The 20,720-nt window shown below is 43.0% G+C and overlaps 1 protein-coding gene and 1 long non-coding RNA gene across 8 annotated transcripts in view; one reads left to right on the forward strand and one right to left on the reverse strand.

The window, feature by feature from the left end:
- SLC8A1 (solute carrier family 8 member A1) overlaps positions 1-20,720 on the reverse strand; it is a 269,144-nt gene that overhangs the window by 245,178 nt on the left and 3,246 nt on the right. For 5 of the 6 annotated variants that reach the window (XM_075267413.1, XM_075267408.1, XM_075267412.1 and 2 more), the window contains exon 2: positions 3,738-5,576. In XM_075267413.1, the coding sequence (XP_075123514.1) occupies positions 3,738-5,536 (1,799 nt within the window). In that variant the 5' untranslated portion in view covers positions 5,537-5,576. Of the gene's footprint in view, positions 1-3,737; positions 5,577-20,166; positions 20,214-20,720 lie in introns of those variants that run through there. The other variant, XM_075267411.1, reaches the window with a different exon arrangement.
- The window catches only part of LOC142197286 (uncharacterized), a 282,948-nt gene that overhangs the window by 141,563 nt on the left and 120,665 nt on the right, over positions 1-20,720 (forward strand). The window lies entirely within an intron of this gene.

The following is a 20,720-nucleotide window of genomic DNA, read 5'->3' on the forward strand; positions in this document are numbered from 1 at the left end:
GATTTTTAGCCATAAATTAACATCATATGGTTAAGTTGTTTATTTGCAATTTCCTGGGAAACGGCACAGGTTATCTATCACAGCGTTGTGCCTAGAGGGGATGAGAGTGATGTAACCCCAGACAACAAGAATAAATATCTCCATCTGATGAGGTCATTTCATGGCTTAAAAAAAAAACAAATTGCTAAAGATAAAGTCATGTGAAAGGTAGAACTTGACAGAACTGAACTTGTCTGAGCAAAGTAAACACCAGAGTTCCCCCTTGCCTTCCTTACCATAGTGTTCTCAGTTGTAGGACGTGGGTATTCCTGAATATTCATATACCCCAAGATCATCATCCCCAGCTCTTGGTATTAAGGTTCTTCCCCGCTTATAGAAACTTTAGATTGTTATGCAAAAAACAAGAAGAACCTAAAGGCCTAGCTCTAGGATGTGCCATCACTTTATAACTGGTGATAGTGCGAATTCATGGTCCTCTATCCATCCCAAGAATGAATATGGTGCAGTGCTCCTAAGCACTTAAATGGAGATGGAATTTTGTGAGGAGAGAAGCTGTATAAGGGCAACAGTCCTGAATCCTCTCCCTCTTCTGGATTGGTCCTAGAAGTCCGATGTCCGTTAAACTTAAAGTAAGTATGTTAGTAGAATTCAGCATATCAACCCAGGGTCACGTGAAACGAATAGTGCTTTCCCCTTGTGAATTGGTGCCTTTGTTGTCAAGATATCACTGTTTTTGTCTATATAGAAGTGAGCTCTTTGGACCAATGAGTTATTTTAGCATTGCTCCGAAGGGGTTAGCGGTGACACCCTCATTGCTCTGAAGCGGTTAACAGTGACACCCTCATTGCTCCAAAGGGGTTAGCTGTGACACCCTCATTGCTCTAAAGGGGTTAGCTGTGACACCCTCATTGCTCTGAAGGAGTTAGCGGTGACACCCTCATTGCTCCAAAGGGGTTAGCTGTGACACCCTCATTGCTCTAAAGGTGTTAGCTGTGACACCCTCATTGCTCTGAAGGGGTTAGCGGTGACACCCTCATTGCTCCGAAGGGGTTAGCAATGACACCCTCATTGCTCTGAAGGGGTTAGCTGTGACACCCTCATTGCTCTGAAGGGGTTAGCGGTGACACCCTCATTGCTCCGAAGGGGTTAGCGGTGACACCCACATTGCTCAGAAGGGGTTAGCGGTGACACCCTCACGGCTTTAATACGCCCTCCTTGCCTCCCAAGCCATAGCAGTTTGGAGCAAAAGAGACGCCCTTGGTGCTCCAGACTATTTTGGCAATGGGTACACAAATCGTTATTGGAAAAAGGAGTAAGGGTTGGTTCACATCTGCGTTGGAATTCTGTCCGGGGGAGTCCGCATGGGGAGCAAGCGCTGGTGCAGTAAAAGCTCATGGACCCCATAGACTATAATGGGGTCCGTGTGCTTCCCGCCAGATCTCTGCACAGAACATGCGGACAGGAAAGTAGTTCACAATCTACTTTCCTGTCGGCAGGATTCGTGTGGGCAGCTCGCGGCAAGCACACGGACCCCATTATAGTCTATGGGGTCCGTGTGCTTTTACTGCACAGCGCTTGCAATTGCGTTTGTTATTCCGTTCGGGGGGGGGGGGGGGGGTCCCCATACGGACTCCCCCAGACGCAATACCAACACAGATGTGAACGAGGGGTAACATCCAGATGAGCTTGTCCTTTCAGTGTTTTTGCTATAATACCCTTCACCCTGATGACATACTCCCTTTAAGATTGGTGTAGCCTTAATAAATTCTCCCCTATGACTGCAAATAGAGATTTTAAAGGCCTTGAATAACTAAATCATAAAGTATATAGAAACCTGTATAAAAAAAAAAGTTAGACTTTCTCGTCCCTACAACCGGTTTGTAGGTATCAGCTCTACTTTAAGGACTAAATCTATCTGCTATCTGAAGTACTATTCATAACAGAGTCTCTTAAGAAAAACTCAAGCCACTTTGGAATGAAAACCTCGAACGTGGATCTCCCAAACACATCGAGTGAAGTGTTGACCCTGCTGTCTACATTGTGGATACAACATTCTCTTTTCCATTACGTAAAGAACGGCTTTTAATAAATAATTATATTCCGATCTCCAGCTCTAAGCAAGGCCGAGGCAGCGAGCGCTCACGAACAAGGTAAGAGCGGAGAACACCGCGGCTTAGTGTGTGACTACCCAGGTGTACACCGCACATGTAATGAATATTCTAGCTCTCATAGAGCCGACTATCCTCATTAAATACGGCAAGTCTACGGAATACAAACGACAAAAACGTGTAAAAATCGCTACCATGCTTCACTACCTAGAAAAACGGCTACTCACTCCATGAACGCACAAAAGGGCTGCAGACTAAATAGTATGCAACGAGACAAGCAATAAAGTGTGATGATGACTGTCGATCTCATTCTTATCTCCCATGCCTGCCTGGCAAATATTTACAGAGCTTCATATTACCGTGTGCGGCAGATTGACTGTGACAAATAACGGTGATGTCACTTTAGTAAAGAGATTCACAACGTTGCGTTTCAAGCTGGGAGAATGACACAATATGTTTCTTTCTCTAGTCAAATATTTGCCAAATAACCCGTTTAGAAAAACATGACTGCTTTCTTCTCGAAACAGCGCCACACATGTGAATGGGATATGGTTGGTATTACAGCTCAGTTGCATTGAAGTAAGTACGTTTACGTGCAATACCTCACACAGCCTGTAGACGAATGTGGCACTGTTTTTAGAAAGTAAGCTATGTTTTTCTAGGCTTATATATACTTTGCAATTTTCGTAAAACTTTTATACAGTCTTTTTTACGACAGTCAGGGAAAACGTAAACCCCTAGTTAACATCCAAAGGTACGCATGACAAAAACTCTTAAGAATCTAAAGTGGGTCATCCTAAGTTTCATAACTAGATAAGATATTCAGCGTCAACCGAACCCATCAGGCTCCTTGTTGCATAATATTCTGGCGTTCTATCACCTATGAATGTTCTTCCCGGAAAAATAAACGAATACTACTTTTCTCTAATTCCGCAATAAGCACAGAATGGAATTTAACATTGCAAGACAAAAAAGATTCACCAATTCTTTTAGAAAATAGCATTAGGTCAACCAAAAAGGTTCAAAAAGTGTCAAATCGAAACAGTTTAACGCACATGCAACGGCCCAAAATTCCTTCATGGATTGGGTTTCTTGGTTTTCACCCTTACCAATCCATTGTTACCCTGCGAGCTAAACTGCTGGCCATTACTAAAATAAACATGGACGTAATCCCGGCAGTTTGTCTGGACGACCGCCATCTTTCCTGATTTTCCCATTACACGTGCATACTCAGCCAAGCTTCCATATATTCTGATGATGGAAACGGGGAGAAGGCCTCTGCCAGACAACCTTTCTCTTCGAGACCAAAATAAGTGAGCATGTTGGGATCCAACACTGGAACCCTTCTCGAGAAGCCTCATAAACAGTAGATGGATGGGTGGCCACACTGAAAATATAATGTATATGACCATCTTAAGCACGTATGTTTATGGGATAGTCCAGAGATATAGCCATTTCATTCGTATGTCCAGCTATAATCTGATGGTTCCATAAGACAAATCTGTTTAGCAAAAAATAGATTTTTTTTTAAAGGTGCATTTACTATATTTGACGACATGTAAATGGGATTAACTTTAGTACACTACTACAAAGACATGGTAAAGGAGGACTTATATATATGGTACTTACACAATCTCATCGTTTTGGAACTCCAGCTGTCCACATGTATCTTCAAAGTCTTCGCCACCACCTCTTGCCGTGCCCTCTACTGTTTTATAGGGTACAATAACAGTTCCTCGAGCGCCAGAGGTTCTCAGAACTTTCACTTCCATGATGCCAACGCTCTCGCTCACGTGGGTATTTGGTTCCTCAAAGGTAAAGATACCAGCATGATCATCATCAAAGATGGTAACCGTAGCAGTTGAGGGTGTTCCAAGACATGCAAGTGTCGTTACGTGATTTGACTCAAAATTTACTGTGGTTTCTGTGGCCTCAGAGTTAACGCGAACATTGCTAAGATGGACCAGAAAGTTTTCATCTTCTTCAAAGATGTCATCATCAATAATGCCAACCTTAACCTCCTTCTGGGTCTCACCAGGTTTGAAAACAACGGTTCCTTCAGTAAATTCGTAATCAGATCCTGCATTGGCAGTGCCATCTTCTGTTCTGAAGTCGACAAAGACTGTGTTGGTTAAATCACCACCTCGACGAAAAATTGTTAGTGCCACTGTCCCACAGTTTTCTAGGCACTGGTAAGTTGCTTGCTCGAAGTAAATCTTGCTGACTGGATCGTTTTCTATCACGTCATTGTTAACCTCATGCATACTGACAGCTTTCCTTGCTTGATCTGCTGCATGTCTCTTTAGAATATTGCCAGCACCGGTCATCAAGCGGGTAGCTTGGATGCGATAAAAGGCTCTGCTTTTTTGCTGCTGGCTTAGAACTTGATAGTTAGCCAACTCGATCAACTGCTCCATTTCTTTCTCAGGGTGTTTTTGTTTCAGTTCCTTCAAAATTCTAGCCATATCTCTTCTTGCCTCCTCATCGTCTTGGTCCTTTTCGTCAACTTCAAGAACTAAAGAGCCATCGAGGAAGTTATCAGTGTGGGAGTTGAGAGCCTTACCATCCATCTCAATATCAGCTTTAGAGGATGGTCTATCTCCTTCCGTTTCGATGATCATACCCCTCTGCTTTCCGGCCCGATACCTCTTATAGACATATTTGTAAAACAACAACCTCCTATCTGCCACCCAAGCAAAAACAACACAAATTGGAAAGAAGAAAAAGGTAAGTAAACTTTCCCAGACTTCAACAATACCAGGAGAAAAAACAGATAAGATCATGTACAGCCAAGTGTAGGCAAATATGCTCCAAGCTGCGGTGACAAAGAAAACTCTAAGATGCTTAATCCTCCTTGTCTCACCATCGGGTACCACGTAGACGCAAAGGGCAATGATGATGAACATATTGAATGCAGCGCTGCCTACAATTGTGCTAGGACCAAGGTCCCCGGCCTCAAAGTTATGGCCGCATACTTCAATCACAGAAAGAAGAATTTCAGGAGCGGACGAACCAAGAGCCATCAGGGTCAAGTTGGACACAGTCTCGTTCCATATCCTTACAGTTGTCTTTGTGGTTTCACCGTTGGGTTTCTTGATGGTTATCTCTTTTTCTTGAGATGTAATCACTTCAATGGAGGACATGAAGCGATCAGCGATGATCGATACACCTAAGAACATGTAGACCATAGCCACAAAATATACCGTCGCTCTTGCAATTTTATCACCATATGAAGGATTCTGAGGCTCCCAGATGGGTAAAATGACCCCTTCTTTGCAATAATAGGAGCCAGTGCAAGGATCTGCAGTTACATTTTCAGGAGTAGGGGTGGTTTCGCCATATATAGTTCCCACATGGCACAACAGAGGCACAAAAACAAGTAGATAAAATCCAGATGGGAGAATCGATGCTTTCCTTGATCCCAACATGATAATGGCTAAATGTGGCAAACTTCAATTGCTTAGCAATCTGAAATGACAAGAAAAAACAGCGTGTTAGGCTTCATCAGCATTGACAAATTCCGACATCAAAACCACAAAACAATCAGCAATGAAGCAACCTTGGAATAAAATGACCTTTCCTGTTACTCTCCACCTCAATTGCTAAGGGTACAATTCTACGAAAACTTCATCTTGCACAAAAAACAGGAAGGTCAGAGGAAGGTAAAGGGAGCCTTGTATGTAAATCTGTGATAAGAAGGTAACTAAAAAATACAGACAGGTCTACAGACGAATATCAGGACTGTGGAGCTGGAGTCAGAGCAGAAGTCAGAGTCAGTTTTGGATGGAGTCAGAAAAGCTCAAAAATAAAATAATGAATTATTTTTAATGATATAACTTAATTACTCATATTGTATATTTAATGATCTGCATACTTTATTGCATAATTAAATTGCTAGCCTTTTCTGCAAATTTGATGATCTGCTTCTGACTAAACAAGGAAAGAATTGAAGTCGGAGTTGGGCTATGGAAAAACAGAAGAGTCGGAGTCAGTGGTTTGGCCTATTGCCTGTGCAGCCCTGTTTCAGGCCTAGTTCACACGGGGACGGAATGTAATCGCGTATTTTGGTACTGATTTTGAAGCCGCGTCAAAATCGGGACCAAAATACGCTTCCGGATTAGGCCCAAAATGAATGGGCCTAGTCCGGAGGGTGCTGCCGCGGGCTCAATGAGAGCACCATTTTGAGGGGGCAGATTATGACGTGGATTCCGCGCCATAATCCACCCCCTCTGTGCCCGTGTGAACTAGCCCTAAGTCTAAAGACCCAGCAGGTAAAAGAGGGCCGTGGTAAAAAACGCAGCAGGAACACGTAGCGGCTTTTCCTGCAGTGTTTTTCATGGATTTCTAGAGGCTTCCTCTGTGGACTTTCTGCTTCCATTATACCTAAACAACTGTATTTACGTAGCTATACTTAACATGATGCAATTTCCAGAACCACAGCAGTATTGGAAATCGCAGGGTGTCCGCTGAGCATGTTTTTCTGCAAAGTGTGGATGAGATTCACTAGAAGTCCATCCACTTTGCAGTGACTGTAAAAATCCGTTTTTTTTTTTTCCACCGTGTTCACGCCACATAGAGCCCCGGACTACAAAAAACGGTTTTCAAAGAGCAGTATATGGATATATTTGCTAAAATAGGCAAATAAACTAGATAGGAGAGCTATGATTTCTCAGCACCCCTCCTGATCAGTAGTTTGGAGGGGAAGGAGGATACGGCCTCTTCATTATTCACGCTAGTCTATACACTAGGACGCTATACACGTCATAGCAACTGTTCTGGTTACTGCACCTGGTGCCTTAAAACGAGTGATTGAGGGGGTCCAAAAAGACAGATCACCACCTGATACTAAGTGTCTATCCTATAGGTCTTTGTTTTTGTGGTGTTGGGAAACCCAATTACGGGCATGCTCAGTATGAGTACTGGGAACTGGTCAATTTTCATATTAGGCCAAGTGATAAAGAGAAATATTGTGACTTTTGGCTAATAGAAAGGATCAGATAATGCAATAGACGAAAGTAATGAATCTGCTGTACTTATAAGGGGAGCATTCATATGGGTAGGGGGGGTCGTGGATTATATACAGGATCTCTAATATAGACCATATACTAATACATAACCACACAACTCATTTCATTCAACCAATTTATGAGCTGAAAAAAACCCTTCCTTTTCTAATAAATTAAGAGTTACAAAGAATATTTCATTAACAGACGGCAAATTGTTCATACCGACAATAAAAAAGTACTTTAGCATTTCCCTCTGTGTACTCGCCATCATGAAAAATTATCCAGCTAACAACCACAATTATATATTGTGGTTAGGGAAAAGTGAAAATTAACATGTACCAATTCCAGCATTAGGGGAAATGTATCACAACTTGTATTCACTAATAAGACAGATGCTGATTGCTGAAACATATTCTCTTTTCCTTCATCTTTTATTTTCTATACACGACTATGGTCCCTGAACTTGTGCTCTGAGCTATGGCAGGCTGTTGTGGGCATGCTCTGCGACCTATGCGGATGTCACTGTGTGTACATCACATTACCACAGACTGTCCATCACGTGACCATGGACTGTATATCACGTGACCATGGACTGTGCATCACATGACCATGACTGTCCATCACATGACCATGGACTGTATATCACATGACCATGGACTGTATATAACATGACCATGGACTGTATATCACATGACCATGGACTGTATGTCACGTGACCATGGACTGTATGTCACGTGACCATGGACTGCATATCACGTGACCATGGACTGTATATCACGTGACCATGGACTGTATATCACATGACCATGACTGTCCATCACATGACCATGGACTGTGTATCACATGGCTATGGACTGCATATCACATGGCCATGGACTGTATATAACATGACCATGGACTGTCCATCACATGACCATAGACGGTATATCACATGACCATGACTGTACATCACATGACCATACACTGTCCATCACATGACCATGACTAACCATCACATGACCAGACTGTATATCACATGACCATGACTGTCCATCACATGACCACGGACCGTATATCACACGACCATGGACTGTATATCACATGACCACGGACTGTATATCACATGACCATGACTGATTTTTATCCACTGGAAGTAAAAAAAAAAAAAAAAAAAAACATCTAGAAAACCATGAAGAATGGATATAGAAAGAATATTGGAAAACTGTATAACCTTTCATTATCAAACAATAACAATTACTTGCTGAAACTGGACAAGCCCTTTAAAGCTCCGATTCGAGCCTCGGGCAAAGACGTGAGACAAATGAGCGAGCCAGCAGAGAATTAATGGCTTGCACACCAGTTGCCTGCAAAATGGCTGTCACATCTAATCTACGACTCTAAAGACAGGTTTGTGAGCGCAGTAATAGAGGTGTGGTGAAAGGCCACTAGAAAATGTGACCTAGAAAAGTTTTGTAATCTGAAATCTAATCATGTAAAGAATGAGGCCGATGCCCGTCTCGCCCACCGCCGTACCTATAAAATGACATATTCCGTAATTACTAGCGTGCCACCTCCCTCTCCTCCCATTACTAAGTATAGCCACGTGTCAGAAATGCTAAGATTTTGCAATATCTGGACATTTTTCTGAGTGACCTCTTGTTACTTTTAGAATCTCTTACGAGTCGCCACAAAGGGCAAACACATTTATTTCAGCTGCGGCCCAGGCCAGGCTTTCACTTACATTCTGCGACAATTTAGAAATATTTATAGAATTTGAGATACCTTTAATGTACTTTCTAATGCATAGCCATAGCCTAGGCAGCGGGCCAAGTCCCTGAAGGCGCGCGGCGCATACATTTAACAAAGCCTGTCATGTGTGTTTCTTATAAAGTATATCATTTATTTTATTTTCCATTAAGCAGGTCCTGAAACAGGAAGGTTCTTGAAAGCAGACATGTCAAGCTACGGAAGATTTTTCAGATACCAGCCTGATGCCCTTGTGCACCCCCTGCCTAAGTTTCCATAAGGCGATCTGTAACTATCAATTATATAGAACTAAATCATTACAAGGACCCGAAAAACTGGCATGTACAGAATGGGAAATTAACATGGCAAGCCAAAAGCATTACAAGGAGTTTCCACCTTGGCTAAGGAAGCCTTTAACCCTTTACCATCAAATACAAGTACTTAAAGAGGTTAGGAATTGATGACCGATCCATAAAATTGGCCGTCATCTGCAGATCAGCAGGGGGTCCAACACCCGGGACCCTGCAGATCAGCTGTCTGAGCTAGTAGTTGCCGTTGTATAATGTACAGCACTGTGCTGCGTTTTCTATGAAGAGACTTCGGCCCTCACCCAAATGCGGTCTCCTCAGACAGCTGATCGTCCAAGTATCAGACCCCTGCCAAACGTCAAGTGTTTAGTGCACACAGGATTTTTTGGCGCTGATTTTATCACTGACTCTGCCTCAAAATCAGTCTAAAAAAAAAGCCTCCCGATAGAGTTCTATTGGGAGGTTTGTTTGAAGGCTGATTTTGAGGCGGATTCAGCGTCAAAATCATCGCCAAAAAACTCCATGTGCACTGACCCGAAGAGTTAAGGTGCTCGCATTCTGGCACGTATACACATGTCAGAATGTCAGCGCTCAAAACAGATCACATTCATTTCAATGGGTCGTTACAGGCGTATAAGGCGCGTAATTTTGTGCAAAATTACGCACGTTATACGCCTGTAACGACCCATTGAAATGAATGTGATCTGTTTTGAGCGCTGACATTACGTGCCAGAATGCGAGCGCGTTAACTCCGTGTGAACTGGCCCTAAGAATGCAGCATGGACCCATAGCGTGCTGTGTTACAAATCCAGGACCCAATCATAAAAGCCATATTAACAAACCACTAATCCAGGACGGAGAGATTTCTATAAGGGTAAATTCACACGTAAGTTTTTTGGACCAGGATTTGACACGGAGGCCGTCTCAGATTCCGGTCCTAAAAACCACAAGCCGTGACTGGATGCCAGTGCAGTGCACCGGCATCCAGTCGTGGCATTCTGTTCCGGATTAGGCCCAAATGAATGGGCCTAGTTGGGAGGTGTTGCGAGGCGGACGTCCGTGGTTGAATCAGCTGCAGAATCCACTTTAAGAAAGGGCAGGTCGCTTCTTGTCCCTGCTCGCGCAAAAAGGAAATGACTGGCTCCCATCGATTTCAATGGGAGGCAGTTTTTTTGAGCCGGATTCTGATGCATATTCCGAATCAAAATGCATCCCAAAAAACCCTATGTGAACCCAGCCTAATAGAACTGATGATGTTACCTAATTCAGATCAGCTGCACGTAAAGAATGTCCTTGTATTGGGCCATAATCTGGAGGTTATGGTAAGATGTTGCCGCAAGAGAAATAAATAATGGTACAAGTCACCATTACAAGAAATATGTTTTTTTTTTAAAATTTATCTGACATGATTCATGGAGAGCCGCTCACGTTTGTCATGGTTGTATCCAAATTGTCAAACAACCAATTGGTTATCGAGTAGCTATAAATACAGATGTGGCCGGGATACCCATGTGAGAGGAGCTCCACTTTCCCGATAAATATGGATTTTTCTTACATGATTAGTATTTGTTAATCTGTAATCTGGATTAGTATTTGTAATTAGCATGTATAATAGTAGGAGTCCAGACTTACATAATCACAGCAATGAACATGTATTCTAAGCGATGTGTATTAATAATTCTATTACATAACGCTGGATATTGGGACTCTTCGCACCGCTACACACTTCACAATTGTTGACAGAAAACAGTAATGACTATTAATACGGTAACAAATTTCGCACACTGACATTACACGCTTTTCTGCCGCTGATGACAAGACGACATACTGTAAGAGGTAGGTGCGAGATAAATACACATCACCTCCGTACTAATGATGAATAAGCTATGACACTGTATACAACGGGGTACACAACCTTTACTGATCCGAGGGCCTCACTGACAGGCTGAACCTGTCCCAGGGGCCGCAATTAATTTAAAGGGGTATTACCATCTGAGACACTTATGGTAAATGATAAATGATCGGTGGTTCCTCTTCCAGGAATGGAAGCCCCTTCTCCCGTCTGCGCTGCTGAGAAACAGAGAGCATGGATACACAAGGTTGTCTTCATAGTAGCAATTTGGTGAACTAGACAAATATTCCTATTAATATTCCTATTACCCCCAACTATAATATAGATAGCCCCGTGCCCCCATGGCCACTGGGCAGCAGGTTGGGCACTCCTGCAATAGAGCAGACCGCAGCTAGAATCACTGTGGGAAAAACCGCGATGGAAACACATTGCGGTTTCTGTTGGTATGATTGACATTCTGCGATTTGTAAAAACGCAATGGTTTTGGAATTCGCAGCATTTCTGTTAAACTCCCATCCAATTTGCAGGGACTGTAAAAGGCCGCGGTTTCCAACGCAGTATTTATACCACAAGGGCCTTGGCCTAACCCCTTTAAAACGTAAATGTATATTAATAAAAATATATAGTATATAAAGTTTTGGGTCAAGCTGGTGAAGGTTAAAGGGGTTAAATGATGTCAGGCTGCTGGATCCCCCACATTATGTATGGATTTATACATACCGTATATACTTGAGTATAAGCCGACCCGAATATAAGCCGAGGCCCCTAATTCTACCACCAAGAAATGGGAAAACTTATTGACTCGAGTATAAGCCGAGGGGTGGAAATGCAGCAGCTACTGGAAATTTTCAAAAATTAAAATGGTCGGAGTTTTTGGGTGCAGTAGTTGCTGGGGAAGGGGTGGGGGTGTTTTGGTTGACTGTCTGCCCCTTCCCTGAGCTTGAGGACTGAGTTTTTTTTCCCCCACTTGGAATTCAGCCTGGCTGAATATAGGGTATCGGCAGTGCTCCTATTAATCCCTTCCCGACGGAACAGGAGCACTGCAGATACCCTATATTCAGTAGACCGGGCACTGTCAGACACAGGGATACCTAATGTGTTTGTGTTTCACAGTCATTTTCTACTTTTATATGTATTCTAGGGAAAGGAGGGATTTACAACTTTTATTTATTTTATTTTTTATTTTATTTTTTTACAGCTTCTTTTTTTTCCCCACTATTTTATGGGAGATTCTATACCATACTATTTCAGCTGGTCATAGACCCCCCCCCCCCCCCCAAAAAAAAAAAAAAAAAATCTTTTTTTTTTGCTTGGACTTGAGTATAAGCCAAGGGGGGCTTTTTCGGCACAAAAACTGTGCTGAAAAATTCGGCTTATACTCGAGTATATACGGCAAATCCCAGGCTATAAAAAAGATGCACACATTCAGTAAAACAGGCAACTTTTAATGGTGCTATAAATTATTGTTATTTTTATGTAGATTGTGAGCCCCATATAGGGATACATTAAGCAGGTCCTAAAACAGGAAGGTTCTTTAAAGCAGACATGTCAAGCTACAGAAGATTTTTCAGATACCAACCTGATGCCCTTGTGCACCCCCCTGCCTAAGTTTCCATAAGGCGATCTGTACCTATCAGTTACATAGAACTAATCCATGTCAATAAGTCTTTGTAGAATGGGGGAAATCCGCGCAAACACAGGGGAGAACATACAAACTCCTTGCGGATGTTGTTCCTGGTGGGATTCAAACGCAGGACTCCAGCATTGCAAAGCTGTAGTGCTAACCACTGAGCCACCATGTTGCCCAACAGTTCTATAACTTAGTAGGAAGAAAATGGGGTTATGTGGACTCTGGCACTATGGATACATCCCTAGTCACTAAGGTATACTGTCTAATATATTCTGTATTACATAGTCATTCTGTTTTCCAGCTCATAAGCTTCATACCACGTGGTTGTACGGCAGACTCCAGATCTATACTATAAGCAGGTGACTCAACAGGTGAGCTAAGGAAATATGAGGATAAGATCTGTCTCAGGTGTGTACTTCAAGGTCTATAAATATTCACACTTGTCACTTGTTTTGCTGGTTGTTGAAGCTATAATGATGCCTATTATAGATAATGACATCTGGAGTTGTGTTCTAGAAATATATCTGGATATATAAATATCTAAATATATCTATAGCTATCTGTATACACAGTCATAGAGGGCACGCTGTCCATCACTAATAGGACTGCCTCCTAGACTCCTAGCAAAGAAAGAACAGAAATTTCAATTAATAAAATATAAATGATACTAAATATTTCCCCACAAAACTATATCAGTCATTTTCCTGGTGATAGGTTCCCTATAAACTCTCAGCGCTAGCTAATAGACGCCCATGTCTCCTAAGTGAGGGGTTCTCCAATTGGGACATTGTATTTTTCCTTAGCATAGGTCATAAGTAGCAGATTAGTGACTAGGAGAGAGCTGCAGTAACCAAGCATGTCCACTACACACTGCATGGCGCTGTGCCTTTGCTATACTGGTGGTTTATTTCCGATACATAGGGGGCCCTATGATCAGCTGACTGCTGGGGGTCCGACTCGCAGCCTCTGTTCATGAAGACGCTGCCTACCGAACAAAACATTATCAGAGCGTTTTACAAGGTCCCCTACACTGTCTACCAATAAGTATTTGGACACCTGGGGTAGAATAGAAAAACCACATTTATTCCTATCCAATAGTTGGTAGACCCCAGCAGATGCTTCCTTACAGATGAGATTGATGGACACAATACTCCTGGATGCCTGGTGAGACTCCTGGTGTATGTGAGCCATCAGTTGGGTGCGGTTTCTCTGGCCAGCACTCGTTGGTCTCTATCTCCCAGTTTCGGGGTCTGCTGACTCGGGGCACATTCCGACCATCACTGTTCACCTTCTACTTAGTAATCACATAGGCCACTGTCGATTTTGGGTAATTCAGTTCACTTGCTATGTGCCTTAAGGATCGACCATTTCTGTGGTACCCGACAATTACCACTTTCTCGAAATTGGACAACTGCACTTCGTGGCATCTTGCATGTGACTAATGCCAATGCACTTATGCCAATGCTGTTTCCTATTTAACGGCAGAAGGCGTGACGTATATCATATCCGCAGATATCTTCATTTGCATGGGTGTCCAAATACTTATTGGTAGACAGTGTATTTTACTGACCTCTGCCTGGGGACACGTTCCGATAATACTTAGTCAGAAATACCTTTTGAAACTTTCTTAGAGATTTCATCTTCACTTCCTTTATTGAATTCAGTAGTATTTGTTCCTGCTGTTCTGCCAGAAGATCAAGTATTGCAGCCACATGAGTGTAACCAGAAACAGAGCACATTTTATTGTCCTATGTAAATTAGCCACGTGCTCTTTACCTGAACTTTACACCATATTTCTTCCCAGACTGCGGAGTCAGCAGAACATGACTTATACTTATCACTGCAACCTGTGTCGTCACTTTAATTCCATCCCTTGTGGGCGATTTGCTGAAATTACAATGAATAAATCAATATCTGCCATATTGCATAGCATCTACCGCATACCGTGAAGGTTCTGATTATACCATTGTGAACTCTTTGTAAGGCTCCGTGCCATGAACACCGAGGTTGTACCAAGGCACAGGTATACTACAGGACGGCCTCCGTATGGTGCCATATTCTTCTCTAGAAGCAATGCTCACATAGAATATGATGCCACCTAAAATTGGGGGCTGAGAAACAGACTTGGGTGCCGAAGCTTGATACTGGTGCCATGTTACTACTCCGTAGAGCTCAGAGGTCAAAGGGGCATTACCATCTTGGACATCCTGAGGATATGCCATAAATGTCTGACATATCTGCATCCCTCCTCTGGAGCCCACACTTTTCTCAAAACTGAGGATCCCCAACACTTGACTCATGGTCACACATTTTGGCTCACTGTATTCAACTTTATAGTCATTCAATAGAAAAGAATGGGTAGAGCTACACATACATGGCCACCTCTCCATTCACAGTGGCCACATGATGGGGACAGGGGACTGCTGTTCTTGAAATAAAAGTGGGTTCCAGACATTTGCGGTATATGGTGATAAATTAGAAATGTGGAAATACCCCTTTAATGGAGCCATAACTAGGCCGTTGTGTCTGAGCAATGAACCCAGTTGTCTAGTATCACCTATAACCGAATACGCTCAGCAAACCTATCCAATACTATGGCTTGTGTCTTATGTTTAGAATATCCTTTAGATATGAACATCCATAGAACAACCTAAAATTGGAGTTGATTTTTTTGTTCATAGTTCAAACGCTGAATTTTGAAAATCCCATTCACGTGTATTGTGTTATTTCTAGCGGTATGTAAATCCAGCCTCGGGAAATGCAATTGTAAGAAACCAGTATAATGGCAGGACTAAGGGGCATGTGCTTAACATGTGAACACCTTTAGCTTTAACTTTTCAAAAACACTATTGAGGAAAATTTCAACGACCAAACGTCTGACCACTTCCACTACAGGTCCACGACTTAAGGGACTTCCAGTGGAGGTCACAGGTCCATGACTTATAGGACTTCCAGTGGAGGTCACAGGTCCATGACTTAAGGGACTTCCAGTGGAGGTCACAGGTCCACGTCTTATGGGACTTCCAAGGGAGTCACAGGTCCATGACTTATGGGACTTCCAGTGGAGGTCACAGGTCCATGACTTATGGGACTTCCAGTGGAGGTCACAGGTCCATGACTTATGGGACTTCCAGTGGAGGTCACAGGTCAATGACTTATGGGGCTTCCAGTGGAGGTCACAGGTCTACGACTTATAGGACTTCCAGTGCAGGTCACACGTCCACGACTTAAGGGACTTCCAGTGGAGGTCACAGGTCCATGACTTATGGGACTTCCAAGGGGGTCACAGGTCCATGACTTATAGGACTTCCAGTGCAGGTCACAGGTCCACGACTTAAGGGACTTCCAGTGGAGGTCACAGGTCCACGACTTATGTGACTTCCAAGGGGATCACGGGTCCATGACTTATGGGACTTTCAGTGGATGTCACAGGTCCACGACTCAAGAGTGGTGGGAGATCCGTTAAAGAGTAATGGAATTGGGCATGGATTTGGCCGGCACGAGATGAGCAATAAATGGACTACCAATATCATAGTCTACTTATCAATCCATACTGAAGAGTGGCAGGTGCTGGTGAAGTTTTTTTTGGTACTTTCCAAAGCGTATTTTTAATGTGAACAGGGAAAGGGTTAAGAAGCAAGCATGTGACATACAGGAACCAAAAGTATTTTTTTTTTTTTTATCTACTAAATTCCGTTCACCCTAAGGTCTGGAAACCAAAAAGGGAATCTCAAGTAAGATGAATTCTGCTTGTTTCAGCTGTGAAATACTGCAGCGCTGCCATACAGCGTACACATTGTGACATCTACATCTTAAATATTTCACATCTTTCTTTACTAAAAACTTGCAGTCAAGCAAAATAGTCGCCAGCCTGCAGATGTATTCTATATAACAATCTGTAATAGAAAATCATACAGTAAAGCTTTGCTTCCTACACAATAGGGGAGGTTTATAAAAACTAGGGCAAGGGAAAAAGTGGAGTAGATGCCAATCCAACTCCGCCATCGAGCAAAGAGATCTGGAATCGGATTGGTTGGTATCAGGAGATCCACCACATGTCTGTTGCTTTGTCCCTTTGTAAGGACAAAGCAACAGAATTTATCAGTAGATGGAACGTCCTGCAGCAGTAAATGGAATGTTCTGCAGCATATCATCCCAGCCCCATAAAAGTGACAACTGGGTGTTACCACTTCTGTGGTCAAAAGGCATATGTCTACACATAGTCCGCACATTGGACAGTGTGAGAGTGGGTACAAACACCCCACAACGAGAAACGTCAAATATTCCTACATTTTTAGGAAGAATAACAGAGAAATGGAAAAACACAAAGTTTCCAGAGAAGATGATCCAGAATTGTTATAATAATGGGAATACAATTATTACCAAAAACAGACATGTCAGGAGAGCCGACTGCTCCTTTCCTGCAGAGTTGGCATGGGAAACTATATCCAGCTTATAAGGAAACAAACACACGTTCTGCCCTGCTTATGTCTAAAAGCGTTATATAAAAAGGGAGTCCCGGTGTTTGGTCTCTCAGTAGTCATTTACCTCAGGAATCTGGTCTGCTCTTAACATACAAGGAGCGAGAAGTACGACATACAAAATATACTCCGCTTGTTGCACAGCAACTAATCTTACGTCCTGAGGGGCGCAGGAGAAATACAGCATGCGTCTTACGGTTGTCTCTGTCACACTATACAACGTGCCAAACTAAAATTCATCCCATCTTAAGTCACCCTCCCCATCTGCTGCGTGCACTTACATTGTAGTATTTCCAAGAACTGACTGGATAACTCATAAATGGCTAAAACAAACTAAAAATCTACAGCGGATCAGCAATGTGAAAGAACGCTGCTCTTCTATGCAGCAGACTGAGTAATTCTACATGTATCAATCTACTATGACACTTTTTGACATAAAAAAGTTGCAAATCAGGAGATCGCAACAGTTTAAAGGGTTCCTACCATTAAAACACAATTTTTTCTGCCTACCACGTAGGAATAGCCTTAAGAAAGGCTATTCTTCTCGTATCTTTAGATGTCTTCTCCACGCCGCTGTTCCGTAGAAATCCCGCTTTTTGTCGGTATGCAAATGAGTTCTCTCGCAGCACTGGGGGCGGGCCCCAGCACTCAAACAGAGCTGACTTACACAGTAAGCAAGCGGCCATTTTCTTGTGGCCTGTGGTCATGCGCAGTCGGCCTACAAGTTTCACCGCCTGCGCCGGAAGAAGACGCGTGAAGTGGTCGTTCCTGAAGAAGATGGAGGTGTCGCTGGAGAGTTCTCTCGCAGCATTGGGGACGCCCCCAGTGCTGTTTGAGCGCTGAGGCCCCCAGTGCTGCTAGAGAACTCATTTGTATACCGGGATTTCTACCGGGAATAGCCTTTCTTAAGGCTATTCCTACATGGTAGGCAGAAAAAAATTGTGTTTTAATGATAGGATCCCTTTAAATGCTTTAAAGTTGCACATAAACCTCGTCATAAATCAGGCACATCCTCCAACGTCACAGGGATTATCAAGACCGCCATACAAAACTCCAGTCTTTATAAATCTCTCCCAGTGAAATAATAGTTAAACATGGTATCCAGGGATTGCCGACTTCTATCAGGAGGCCAGGAAAGGTGCAAAGGGAGATGACTCACATATGTCACCGGTGATATCCCGGGTTCTTTCAAAGGTCGTCCCTGCCCAGTCATAAAGTGATGGCACTGCCTAGGAATACACCATGGCATGAGAATAACACTACTGGTTGTAGCACCTACTATCTGTAGCAATCTATCCCAGAAGTCCTCCTGATCTCCATAAAAGAGGCGCGGCTTTGAAAGGTAATTTCTAGCATGGCAAAAGATGACATAGACATGGATAATTCCAAATATTGGCCAGCAGAGGTCAGACAGATTTGCAGGGTGTTGAGAATTGGGAAAGGAGAATTACAATAATTCCCCAATGTAGAGGTCAAGTCAATTTATTTGCAGTGGCCAGAATTGTGCAATAATATAATAGGAGTATAGATAGATTCCAAAATATGGGAGGCAGTGCACCAACACAGCGCAAAAAAACCCACACGGTTGTAATGGCTCTGCCAAACATTGAGACTCAGCCAAATAAAGTGATTATGAACATTATGCATACAGGTGTCAGGATTGGGACCGGCTGCCACCACGTGCAACTACTGTATGGGCATAAAAAAGTTGTGAATGGCTTTTCAGAGCCTATAAGGTTGCACATGTAGAAGTATCATTTATAGCCAAGTGTGTACCCAGTTTTCTTTCCAAGAACAATCAACACTGTAGGGTCATCGGTTGGACTCGATGGACCTGTGTCTTCTTCTAACCTCATCTACTATGTAACTATGTACGGTAAGTGGACATAACGCTGGGTTCACACCAGAACTTGTATTATGTTCGGGGATTCCATTCCCCTCTCCGCATGAAAAATGCAAGCAGGACCTTTCTCTCTGTATTTCTTTCTTTTTCGGGCAGAAACCGCGTGGAAACCACACGGATCCATTATAGTCTATGGGGTCAACAGGTTACCAAAGGTAACTGCTTTTTTATGCGGATTAGGCTTCCATTCGGGGGGGTCCCCAAGGGGATCCCCCGAACGCAAACCCAAATCTAAATGTGAACCAGGCCTTAACTGGGTTTCCTACAATGGACATATATCACTAAGATATAGGATAGGTGATAAATAACTGGTTGCTTCAAGGACTTTGCAATTACTAGATCCCGATTCCCGAGTCCCCTGCTCATGCCGCTCAATTCAAAGCCTATGGGGCTGATGGAAACCTCCAAACTCTGTACCTGGCTGTATGTGCCAGTCCCATAGACATTGAATGGAGCCTTACTGCGCACACTTGATTCCCGCTCCCATTCAACTACCTCCTCACTGTGGGCTCAGACCCCTCTTTTAGTAATAGTAGGGTCCAGGCAATCAAACTTAATAGGTCATCTATATCATTTGTGAAGGCAAAACTGATGTTGTCCCTATTGAAAAGTCTGGAAGGTTGAAGCACAACACATCGAGAATGTATCCTTGTGACGCGTTTCCCATCAGACCCCGAGTGTCACTGTACGACGACTGACATAAAACACTGGATCCCACTAAGTAGACTGGATCTCATCTACTATGGAGACTTCTCTATATAATACTTGGTCCCATTCTCAGGGCTTAGTCTTAGGCCCATGCACTGCCTGGTGTAACATTGGACCACATGGCTGTTCAGTTGTGATGGAAATGTAGTCTACTGACTTCTAGACAGTGTCTGTGTGCATTATACATGTCTGAGGTTCTCTATGTGTAATACTATGTTTCATCCATGTCTGAATTATTCATAAATAACAATGAAAACCTATTACAGACTATCCTAGCCCAGAACGGCTTATAAATGGAAGCTTAGGAGAACCAGACGCCATCTGTAAATGATACACCTAACAAAACCCCAACCTAGATCTCAGCCCATGTCCAATCTAAGCAGTAGAAGACATGGAATTTCTATATACTCGACATTACACATATAGCCCCCCATGACAATGTTACCCACAGAGTCCGCTCGCCAGGAGTTTCAGCTTCTGCACTCATCTCACTTCTCCTTTTAAAGCAGAAACAATATTGTGAGCTCAGACCTCCAGCCTCCCATATGCCAAACCCTGTTTCGTTTTTCTTTTCCAAACCCAAAGAGACAAGGTCATTTCCTATTTTACGGTCCTCCAGCAAACACAACAATCGGCATTACACAGACCAAGAGTAACATTTGTGCACTTGTCGTCTATGTGGGTCAATGGTGATGAGTCAGGAGACAGGGGAGTATTATTGCACGTAGTATTTATATGGCATGCATGCATTGTGCAGGTGAGATTTCTGCTGCCCTGGCTGTGCTGCACTGTATGATGGCCTCTTCTATAGGTGTATATACAAATCATAGATGAAATATCAATTCACTTAATATTACTCGGCTACTGGCTATAGGTTGTATTCAGTTCCATACACTTCCCCATCTAGTTTAGTAATGCTTACCCAATAGCACACAAGGATGCTTTTGTACAAATGTTAAGATATACATGGGATATTTAGTGAATGTCTACATGACACAG

Source organism: Leptodactylus fuscus, chromosome 3 (assembly GCF_031893055.1).
Source record: "Leptodactylus fuscus isolate aLepFus1 chromosome 3, aLepFus1.hap2, whole genome shotgun sequence".
Lineage (NCBI taxonomy): Eukaryota > Metazoa > Chordata > Amphibia > Anura > Leptodactylidae > Leptodactylus > Leptodactylus fuscus.